At 41.6% G+C, this 12370-nt stretch overlaps 1 protein-coding gene across 1 annotated transcript in view; it reads left to right on the plus strand.

Annotated features, from left to right (window-relative positions):
* The first annotated feature begins 1925 nt into the window (after positions 1 to 1925).
* The window catches only part of LOC115775131 (mitogen-activated protein kinase kinase kinase 11), a 44607-nt gene continuing 34162 nt past the window's right edge, over positions 1926 to 12370 (plus strand). Inside the window, exon 1 of the mRNA XM_030722641.1 lies at positions 1926 to 3947. Within this exon, the coding sequence (XP_030578501.1) occupies positions 3191 to 3947 (757 nt within the window). The 5' untranslated portion in view covers positions 1926 to 3190. The remainder of the gene's footprint in view (positions 3948 to 12370) is intronic.

The raw sequence follows: 12370 nt of genomic DNA on the forward strand, positions 1-12370 counted from the left end.
TAGGAATGACGAATAGTGACAAAGGGCAGCCTGGCAGAGTCCCACACCCACCAGGAATGGGTCCAACTTATTGCCAGCAATGCAAACCAAACCCTTGCTGTAGTTGTACAGGGACAGGATAGCCCGCAACAACAGACCTTATACCCCCCCCAACCCCTACCCCCTCAATAGGACTCTCTGAGGAATGTAGTCGAATGGCTTTTCTAAATCCACAAAACACATGTAGACTGGTTATGCAAACTCCCACGCACCACTGAATACGGAGCTGATCCAGTGCTGGGTGACCAGGGCCAGCTCCTGAATCCAAGGTGACATACAGTTAGGTCCAAGTATTTTGGCAATTTTTGTAGTTTTGTCTCTGTACTCCACAAGAGTGGATTTTAAATCAAACAATCAATGTGACTAACGTGCAGACTTTCATCTTTAATTAAAGGGGTTTAACAAAAGTATTGTGTTAACTGCTGTGGAATCACAGCCATTTTTACATAGAAATTTAGTCCAGTATTAGATTATATTGTATTGCTTATAATACCAAATTTAATTATTAAAATAGAAAAAAGTAAATGTTGATGTACTTAAACCCAATTATGAGTTGCTGTATCAAGCAAGTCGAGTAGTTTGACAATTTAAACTTATCGTCATGCATTTTCAATTTTATCATATAATATTTATAATCTTGGCAAAATGGTCTTCCATAGAAACAGCTATAGTAAACATGTATAACACAAAAGACCCGTCATACTGTAAATATTGCATCAGACTGTCTTCTCAATGTCGAAGCAATAGTTTGTGCATTTTTATTGACAGCATCCACTGACGTGATTAAACTACTGTCCTTAATTATCTGGACCAAAAGTTACTGGAGTCTTAATCTCAGTGGATTTAGATTGGAGCAAACAAACAGTTGTCAGTGGAGCACACGGCATATATTTAAACAATCTCAGAGCACATTAAATATGTATAACATATATCATATATAACAGTGTAGAAAATAACACAAGCCAAATATCCATCGCTGGCATGACGCCGACAGTTCTGGAAGACTATAGTGAAGGAAAGTGGACATAATACACATGATTTTTTATCTTCTAATAAACATAAGTTATTGACTCATGACAGGGAATACTAAAATACACACAGTTATAATTACACTGCAGCATTAATGAGTTTTTCTCAGGTTCCTTGACTGCCTGCTGCCATCAGGATCGGGAGAGCCCGACGGAAAAACAGAACTTTTCATGTGAACTTCAAAATAAAAGTTAGATTAAAATATCCTGTAAGATCTGCAGTAAAAAAGAGGCGGCTCTTCTACTCATTATCTCAGCATTACATTATTAAATTACCCTAATTTCCAATTCATCGCATTCATAACTTAATGTTAATCGGTATGATATTGCGGTTACATTTTTTTTTTCATATGGCATAGGGCAAAAACTTCCTCTTTGTTGTTGTTTTGTAGGTAGCAGCGAGATTTGGTGAAGTTAGATAAGAAGTAGCCACGAAACACCGGAAAACACGTCACTTAAAATAAAAGTATCAGAATTGCAAACTATGCATAGGTATAGAATTAGACCACACACCACTTTTAACATTATTCTTTTACTTTTACTTGCATGTCATAATAACTGTATTGCTTACCTCAGCTTACTGCTGCATAACAGAAGCGCATTCAGGCATTACAACGGGACTCAAGATCAATATATTATTATTATTAACTACTACTACTACTACTACTATTACTACTAATAATAATAATTACAATAGGGCCTTCGCACGTTTCGTGCTCGGGCCCTAATAATAATGAATGTACACATAACCACATTGTATTTTGTTGTGCTGCAGAGTTGGGCAGCTAAACACTTCCAACTCTTAACGCAGTTGTAACGTTTTATTTTGAAAGTTTGAGCCGAACGCGTAACCAGCCGTTGTGCCTTAACTTGACGATGGTCTGTCATCTGACTCTTTTCCTGTTGGGAGATTAAAAAGTTTTGAAACCCCACCCTCTCCACTGACCGTAAGCACAGACGTAGAAGTGGTTCGAGAACCTGGCGAGTGAGCTCTGAGCGGGGAAGAAGAGTGAGATATGAAGTTATGATGGAGTTGCTCCGCTGTTTGGATATCGACTGTAAGAACAGGGGAATCTAGCCGGACTAGGCCACACGCTGAACTCCCACCAGGAACTAACGGGATTTGTTTTTTTACTGTGTTTCTCTGTGGAAAGTAAAGCCGAGCAGGTTTGGAGAGCTCTTCCTGTTACAAAGTCGGCGGTCCCCGAGTTCTTTTTTTTTTTAATGTTATGATAAAGGTTGGCTAGTTGTGTGCTTCTCATAAGACCGTGAGCATGGATACTGTGGCGCAATGGGATGCGGGATTTCCTGCGGAAGTGCCGCAAAGTTGCGGTGAGACGCCGTTATTGGAGTTTTGGGCTCAATAATGCGAATTGGTCAGCGCTCAAACTTGTCGTAAAACACTGGTTGGCTGGACTGAATGCTCCTTTCCTGCTATTCTTCTCCGCTGCTCAGCGCTTCCTGCTTGGGGTGGCCACTGCGCTTAATGGCTAAAAATACATAAAAACTCAAAATGGACAGTTAAATGTGGTGGGAACCTTTATTTCCAGTTGCAATAACAGCACTTGGGAGCCTTTTACAGTAAGCTTTGGATAGTTTTTATTTGTCTTCTTACACTTTTTTCCCTCTAAAAGAATAGAAGTCAGAAGTCAACAGGTGGCAGTTTTGAATGAGGGAAAAGAAGAGCTAAATTAGCCATAATGAGGTGATTCGAGAGGCTCTTAAATACAGGCCGGTGAAATGATATTGTGCTCAAACCATGTGTTGGGAAACCACACACCACATCACTTGAACAGAGAGAAATTCAATGGAAACGGTGCTGTCTTTCTGAGCTTTGAAACGCTTAGCCTTAATCAGGCAAAACCAATCTCTAGTGATTCAGCAAATGAAGGGCTCAGTTTAATGTGATGATGAATGAAAGACATTTGCACTTCTGTTGTCTTTGATTCCTCTCCTATAGCCCACTTGTTGGTCCAACTTTTGAACACATTTCATTGGTCCCTGATGAGCCAACAAGAAAGACAGGAAAGGGAGCGAGGCGCAATAAAGTACTCCTTTGTACTTTATTTTCAAACCCTTGGGGTGCTAAATCATATCCAGACAAAACATCTGCTTGAGGCTCCATGGAGCCGCTGAAGAATATATTCAGTCGTGGCTCGTTGTCCAACTGGAAAAATTTGGAACAATCACAAAAAGGGAACTTCACCAACCCTGTGTGGACAGCCTTATTTGACTATGAGGCGTCCTGTAAAGATGAGCTCACTTTGCGTAAAGGTGACCTGGTGGAAGTCCTCTCTCTGGACTCAGAGATATCAGGGGATGAGGGCTGGTGGGCGGGAAAGGTCAACAACAAGGTGGGTATCTTCCCATCCAACTATGGCTCCTTCAAGCCGAGCGGATATGGAAAACTTCCGGGCAGTGGCGTGGTGGGGGAATTGGCTCCAGCCGTTGTGGGCGAGTTTGAACCTGAGGAGGTGGATTTCCGGGAGTTGAACCTGGAGGAGGTCATCGGGGTTGGGGGCTTTGGGAAAGTGTATCGTGGTACATGGAGAGGAGAGCTGGTGGCAGTGAAGGCCGCTCGCCAAGACCCGGACGAAGACATCAGCGTAACGGCGCAGAACGTGAGGCAAGAGGCCCGTCTGTTCGCTATGCTCACCCACCCCAACATCATCGCTCTGACGGGTGTCTGCCTGCAGGAGCCCAACCTGTGCCTCATCATGGAGTACGCCTCAGGTGGGCCACTGAGCCGTGCTCTGGCAGGCCGTCGCATCCCACCACACGTCCTGGTCAACTGGGCCGTGCAGATAGCCAGAGGGATGTTGTATCTGCACAGTGAAGCCATCGTCCCCGTCATCCACCGGGATCTCAAGTCCAACAACAGTAAGTCCTTCAAGCCTACAGTGCAGATCAGTGTAACCCCAGTGTTGAAATGCCTCGTGGCACTAGTGGACATGGACATAATATAAAGGGGCTAAAAGATTCTTGGTGTATCTAGAACAAAAAGGGCCTTTTAAGCTATCATTCAGTTTGCCAGATTAGTCTGTCTCCAATTCAGATTCTGTGCCATTATTGATAAAGACTGCATTTATCTAGACTTGAGCATCGTGTGACTCCCAGGCCAGGCCTACAGATGGGCGACACACACCAGGAAAAACTAACATAATGTGTCTTAAGAAGGTGTAGGGACACTGTGTTCCAAACTTCAGGGTGATTTTCCAAGTCTGGAGCTCTACTGAATGGATGGAACTCATCATTCTTCCAAAACATACTCCTATATTTAGTTTGGTGGGCCGCTCTCATTACAGCTTTGTATTGATTTGGGAGGCATGTGCATCCAAAACCATGCCAGTGAAATTCCCACATGGCATAACTCCAGATCCCTTCACTGTATGGGTCAACTTAATTGTATGTGTGTGTGTGTGTGTGTATGTGTGTGTGTGTGTGTGTATGTATTTGTATGTGTGCATCTGTGTATACTGTTTATGGCATTGGACAAGAATACCAAACTGTGCCAGTAAAGGTAAGTAATGGAAGAAGGAGTTTTCCTTCTTAGCACCATTATAGCTCACACTTTGGACTTTGATGCCATGTGAGGACAGCGTTAAAAAGGTCTTGCGTCAGTGTTTTCGGGGCCTCGTGGCAGACACGTAGGCATTGGACCTTGTCATTAAAGCAACAATGCAGAGAGCTGTATCGCTGATAAAACTTTGTCTCCCCTTTTTTCTGTAAAAGAAGAAACTCCTTTCTCAGCTGTAACGGCAGCTTTAACCCAAACAGAGAGCCAGCTGGATTGTACAGCAGCCTGCTCTGTTATTATCATTCCTGTGACGCAGCGTATAATCCCCATCAACTCTGCAGCTCTATCTGCTGCCCCCCCCCCCCCCCCCCCCCCCCCCCCCCAAAAAAAAAAAACCTTCCTATGCTTATCCTTTATGTTGCTAGAGATACCGATCATCAAACTACACCTGAAGAAAAAGCTCTCCTCAAAACATTACCCCAGCCTGTTCCTGAGAATATAGCCTTAGATGGGAGCACCCAAAGGTCTATTCCCTTGATTCAAGGTTTGTTGATGGCAGAGGATTCAGCACATCCTAAGAATGTATTTCTCTGAGCTTGCTCAACAGTTCGATCTTGTCTTTTGTTTCAGTCAGTCTCACTTGATGATTGCTGACAATGCTTCCCCATAGAATGGCCTCACCCTCACCCGTTGCTTATCATCTGCCCCGTCAGGTTATTTCCCAGCTGGAAATGCATCTCGTGTAACACAGAAAAGAAAGAGGAGTTATGTTAGTGTAGTGTTTGTATATGAGGCACGCCGAAGCGAACACAAGCCCTCTGTGTGCCGGGAGATCGTATCTCTCTCCTGCCTCCTCCTGCCTCTTGTTTTTTAATTCTTCACTGAATCTTTGTCCCTGGCCTGCCCCTACATGTCTCCTTACGACCATAACCCTGTCGTGCCACTGAGCAATATCCTGTTGTGGGGAGAGGGGGAGGTGGGGTCATTTGAAACAGACATTCTTTCAGTTTGACAGTAATGTGCCGGGCTGGAAGCGAAGCACTGATTGGTTTAACAGACAGGTGCAAATACATCCCGACATAAGAGCATCTTTGAAAGGCAAAATAATACACTGCTAAAAAAAAACAAAACAAATGATAATTGGGTATTTACTTTGAAGGCACAACATGTACTAAACTATCCTAAGTAGCCCTCAGATTGCAGTGTCAGTTCCTCAGAAAAGCAGCGTAAGTTCTTCTTTCTATAGCTGCCATTTTGCGCCAGCTCTGCAGTCAAACAGGGAGGAATCTGTCAGAGAGGAGGCACAGAAGCCCGTTTCCAAAATGCTGCTGTAAGTGACCAAAAGCAGGAAAGAAGTAAAGTAGCGCTGGGCTGAGGAAAGGGTAACTCCTTGTATGATGATATGATGAAGACATGTATATCATGGTAAAGGAAATTGCTACCAGGGCATAACTACATTAAAAGTAAGATTACTTTTGATAATCTGGGCCATTTGTTACAGTGATGGATTGTTAATGTGAATAGTCGCTTTCCCTGCAGCACTCAGTAACAACAACCGAGAACTGCTGTTGTGGATAATGACCAGCGGAAGGTGCTGATTTAACAGGAGCATCAGAGAAGGTGCACGGTGGGGTGCTTGGGTCAAAGCCAGAGGCCATAGCTGGAATTCCACTCAACGCAAGTGGAGACCAGATAGCGGAGGAGCGTCTTCTATCTCTCGCTCTGGTGTCTGGTGCATGTCTGAGGAGTTTTCACACCTTCTGCACTTTGGTGTTTTATCATCTTGTGGGTTATCTAAATTAGGTTTTAGAACTTTATATTCAGTTCTATATGAAAACACCAACCCCTTTAGCAGGGGTTCAAAGCCTCAGACACTGCTTTCCAGCTAATCCACGCTGCTTATCTACAAACAAGCACATGTCCCTGCCTCACACCTTGACTGTCTTCATATGCTACCAGAAACAGTTTGCAGCTCAGATTGGACACTTAGTTGCGCATTAAGCAGCTTAATGATTTAGTTAATGCAAGGATTTGTCGTTTTAGCTGTTAAACGGTGGGGTTCTTATTCCCGAGTTCCGTGCTAATCCTGCCTCATAAACTCCGGTTAGAAGCACAAGTTTATGTACGTGTCCCTGTGTCCCCAACTGCTCAGCGTTCAGCCTGCACACATGAACACAGAATACTGGTAATTTAAGGCCGCCGTTCACTCTCATGTTGGTGTCCAGAAAACTATCTGGCTCCATTTAAGGCTCAGTGTATCCGTTTGGAAAAGATTTAGTTCAGGGTTTGTTTTGTTGTCCATGTCACTGCAGCTTTTAGCATTTTTTTGCTTTTTTTTTTTTTTTTTTTTTTCCTTTCCCCAGCAGATGCAATTAGAGCCCGACCAATTTATCAGCCAATGTTAGCTATTTATTGATATCGCATTTATAACTGCCAATGAATGAAAGTTTAAAAGGTAAAGAAGAGCCAGGAGGAAACACCCTTCAGCCATGTTAGGAGTGTTAACATGTTTGTTTGGCAGAGGGTACTCTGGAGCTTCTTTTGTTGGTAACGTGTTTGAAACACCACAAACACAACACATAACAAATCTTAGGGGAAACTATTTGTTTCACGTTTCTGAAAGCAAAACAAAGAGGCACCAAATATTGATACCTTAAAAATCCTATATTGGCTCTAGACACAGTTGATGGAGTGACACCTTTGCGTAATACAAAGTATTGGAGATATAGGATAGTTCCACAACAGTGAAAATGGTGGTAGAAGTTTAACTTCTAAAAGTTTTTTTTTTTTAATCTTATCGTGGGGCAAAGTCAACAAACCTTTGGACTGGTTTCTGTTTAATTTGACTGGTGATTCCATACATATATTTCTTTGTGCTTCTGGTCCCCTTAATCTAAATGAGGAGCTAAAAGATGCTAAAATGCTCTGTAGAGCTCATCATTACAACTGACATCCTTTATGTTGCACATAGTACTTTTCTCCATTGTTTCTATAAAAATATTGATCAGTCCAGCTTTAAAACTCTCTGATGGCCTTCGAAAAAAAAAAAAAAAAATCTCAGTCCACGTGTCATCCTTATACTGACGGTCATCTGCACAAAAAGCCTTCATACACCCCAAAACAGCTATAGGCATCACCACACGCATAAAACTGTGCAGAGGCTTTAGTTAGAGCTGGTGCCAAGCTAAGCATATTGCTGTGCTGGAACTCACAGGCCCTGTTTTCAGGAAGAAGCCACAGTTAGATCTTGGATCAACATGCCTTTATTTTTTTCATGAGTGGACAAACATCTGATACATGTCTTCTACCAGCATGTTTTCATTCAGGGCGCCTGGTGCCCACACTGCGACACACTCAAAACATCCTCTCTCTCTTTGTGTGTGTGTGTGTGTGTGTGTGTGTGTGTGTGTGTGGTGAACTGCTCTCCTGTTGCATTGCACTTACACATCAAAGTTCCTCTGTGTGGCTGCAGAGATTATGAGGGCCATTTAGACTTTTTAGTCCGTTTCCTGATTGTGAAGATATTTTTAGAGATGGAAATGAGGGAACACGGTAAAGTTCAAATGTGCACCTCCATTTTTTTTTTTCTTTAAATGCTGTATTATGTGTGTAATTTGCTACCTGGGGATGTAAATCAGCAGTGAAGATTGTCAGGCTTGACTTTTTGCTAAGTTTGCCAATGAAATATTTTATTATCTAATCGCATTCATTTTACATGTTAGCAGAGCCAGCGCAGAACGGATGCTAGATTTCTTTTCTTGTTGACTTCAGCTGTTGAGACTGTAGTGATTTTACAGATGCTGTTAGTGCCCTCTTGGCTGTAGCTGGTGCCAGACAGTCCTAATTTGGGTCAAGGACAGCAGCAGAGTGGAGTAATAGGTGGAACAAGCAAGCTACTTCTAGCAAACCTGTCAGTCAGAGCAAACAGAGCTTGAAACCTATCCCCCGATAAAGCTTAATAGTCTCTTAATGGACCAATTTTAGGACTTGCTGCCAAGGCAAACTGTAGAAGGAGAGAAAATGTGGTCTTGAGGAAAAAGGCAGCATTTTTCCAAGTGACACTTTTACACATCAAGGCTTTTGCTTATTCAGATTAAATTAGTGTAGAGGCAAATACGGGAACGAGCCTGCACACACTCAGCGCAGTCTGTGTGCGAGGCTTTAGTAACATTGTTTATGGCTGAAAAAAATGGAGGCAGCTGCAGTATGCGCAGTGCTCACAATAACAAAGTCATGGCAGAAGAAACCGTTAATCAGCATTGTATTTATTTCCACTGCCTAATTTCAATGGGAAAGACCCTTCTTGATGTTGATTGTAGTACTGTTGAAATGTAATCTAAACTTGTTAAATACCGTACATTTTTCACAGTCTAGCTCTGACAGACTATAAACTGGCCCTTAACTGTCTTCACATGCATTTACATGGACAGAGATCTTTGGTCTTGTTATAAAAGGCGGTCACAGCTGGGCGCATCTCATGGGATGTAGTTAAAGGAGTTAGCTACTGGACCTGGACATAATTTTGCTTAAATGCGACTCATATCTATTGACTACAAATCACCATCAATCTCTTTTGTAAGGGTTCCCTTGGTTGAGCTATGCGGGTGCCCTGCCCACCCCTGTACAACAGATATGTGAATATGATTTGCATATTAGACTCTAGGTAAAAACACACAGGATCTTGAGGTGCAGCCTTTTGTGCGACATTAGCAGGTCCTCTCTGTGCCTCTGTGGGTTTCCTGTGGGTGCAAAGACATGTATGTCAGGTTATTTGGTGTCGGCTGAAAATGGAAAAAAACACTTTTGTGGGTTGAGTGGCTTGTAGTATACAGGGTTTTGAGTGGTCAGTAAGAGTAGAATGCAATATTGCCAGTCCATTACTGTTAAATGAATAATCAGAACATTATTTGGTATTCAAAATGATAGCTAGTAGCAGCTTCACTTAAAGTATTGAGCTGTCATACTCACCTGAAAACCAGGATACTTGAGTTAAAATGTCACAAATTCCCTTTTCATCTCACTCTCTGCATCACTTCTAATCCACGCAGCTTAGCTGAGCCACACATGATGTAAAGCGTGTGTGAAGGGAGGAGTGCTTCCACTGGATACATGTTCACTGGAGAAAGCAGCCGGACAGCAAGTGTTTCCGACACGACATCAGTTTCACACAGTTTTAATTTAAGCTGATAATCCCATTGAGCACCTACCTGCTCACCTTGTCTTGCTGCCTTATGCTGCTTAGTTCCCTGTTTGTAATGGTGGGGAATCTGTTGGGGTGGCTACAAGTTCTCTGCCAAGGGAGCCTAAATCTGCTTTTTCTAGGTGATTCCTGCTGTTTTCATGGTTGGCAATCCTCTCAGAAAGATGCTGCAGCTCCTAAGAACCTGTTCTTGAGTTGTTGCCCGTTTCACAAAAGCAATTGATGCGCGCTACTTGCAGTCACCAGCATCCTGTTTTTCGCAAGTCACTCACAAAGTGCAGATACATTTGCATGTTTTACAGTCATGCTCAAAAAAATGACTACATGCCCAGAAATTACACATGTACCATCTTCTACCAGTGATGTGGGGTGGGGTAAAAATGTATTTATTTATTGTTAGGAAGCCAAGTGAGACAATTCAACTTCAAATGTTGGCTTACATTTCACACAAAGTTAGCTGCTATCTAACTGATGCTTGGTTTTACAGACACAGCACGCTTTCTCATAATGAATAAAACACAATCAGGGCTTGTTTAAAGGTTCACTTTCACATTAAGTACATTAAGTACCTGAAGTGTAAAACAGATAGTTAATGTACCTGTTTTACACTACCCTTTAGCTACCTGTTAGTGCTTTTTAGTGTTCATACTTCCTTATTTAAAGCTAGATCAAATGTTCAGACTAACAACAGTACCAAGCCTCTATAATCTGTCTACAACTGTTGCTTGCCGTGCTCATTTTGTGTACAGAAACGGAAACTGAGAGGAGTGTGCCTTTCACTCACCCTGTTTGAAGAAGGTCATTCTCTCTTTAAAGGTGACAAAGTTTACAATAACCATGTTGTAGAATTTCACACTTAGGTTGAAAAGTCTATCATGTCCACAAGTATTCCTCACACAAGTTTTTTTCCCCTTCAAGTGTGTTAAATCCTGTAGTGGCTCAGTGAGTGTGAATTCTTGTCCAAAAAATAGTCAGATAGTGAAAAACCTGTTGAAGTTTAGCATTACCAACTAGCTACTGTGCTAGCGCTGTCCATCCATCCATCCATCCATCCATCCATCCATCCATCCATCCATCCATCCATCCACAGGGCAGCTGCAGTCTATCCCAGCTGCTGTAGGGTGAGAGACATTTTAGTAAAATTACTTGCATTACAACTCTCCACCGTGCACTGCTAAAGTTATATGAAATAGCTAATAGTTACTCAGTGATGTTGATAGCATGCTATGATTTGATAGGTGTGAAAGAAAAGGGTGGCTGTCTTCTCTTGGTACACTTTTAGCTAATCACAGTCATAATCAAAGTCTGATTGATTTAATCAGTCATTTTTTTTTTTTTACATCAAGGAAAGCAAACTAGGCTTGGACATGAGAAAGTGCATTACATGTTTCACCACATATTTACCACATGATATTTAGAGGAGCTTTGTTTCACTCAGTGTATTTCACAGCCTAGTCCTCAGTGAGACAGAAATAGTGGCAACAGTAGAGAAGAATTAGTGAAATAATTTGACAACTTAAGTCTGAGAAAACCACAGGACTAGCTTTCCTTGGCCTCTAGGAGGAAACACCGACTATGACAGGTTAGCAGAACCAAAAGACTGTAATAAAGCTGAATGAAGCCAGTTTATCATTTGTCCAATTTTGCCTGGACTTGTCATTTTAAAGCCTCAACAGTAGACTTTTGGTTCATACCACATTGGTTTTTTTTTGTTTTTTTTAAGAGCCAGATCTGACCATGTTTGCACAAGAGGTTATCAGCTAATATTTACAACTTCTCTCAGCAATACTGAAGCACAAACATCTCAGACAGGCTGTACAGTTTATCAGGTAATCCCATTAAGAAATGCTTTAGAGACAGTCAAGAAGTTTAGTTCTGTGCCTTGGCATAGGCGAGGCCTAACCGAAAGCTACCATCTATACAGCAGACGGAAGTAGCAAATTTATTAATGTTTGGGTTACTGCAGCCATGGACACTAGTACATTAGGAGCTGTATGAGCCACCGTAAATGAGCCTCACTGCCCACTTCACTGAGCCAGTACTGCACTTCTTTTGCCTTTTATTCCCCCATTTGGAGCAAAAGCGGATCACAATTCAGTAAATATTTCAGTTTGGTTTATGGTCTCCTTTGTTTACATTTGAAAGTTTCTTTCATTTGTACTGAGGATATATACAGAATATGTTTTGTTGTCTTTTATCGTGGGGTGGTTTCCTAACAATTTAAAACAGTCTGAAACTACAAAAGAAGTCGTATAGTACAGACATAATTTTGTTGAAATTTTATTTTGTGTTAATATCTACTTTATTTGGATCAGTTTTCCATTGTATCTTCGTTTTTAATACTTAAAGCTTTTGACTGGTCAGAATTAAGATTTTAGTTTATTGTATGTTATTTAAAGTATAGTTGTATAATGTTCTTCAGTGTAATTATCATGTTCATATAATAATAGTAATATTTAAACTAACCTTATATCTTCACATTTCACTTAGGAATAAAAAGGAATCTTTATTTAAGCTTGATAGAACTAGTAATTTTATTGATATTGTGACTTATAACACATAATTGTAGGGGAATTGTGGGCCACT

Source organism: Archocentrus centrarchus (genome assembly GCF_007364275.1).
Source record: "Archocentrus centrarchus isolate MPI-CPG fArcCen1 chromosome 18 unlocalized genomic scaffold, fArcCen1 scaffold_23_ctg1, whole genome shotgun sequence".
Classification (NCBI taxonomy): Eukaryota; Metazoa; Chordata; class Actinopteri; order Cichliformes; family Cichlidae; genus Archocentrus; species Archocentrus centrarchus.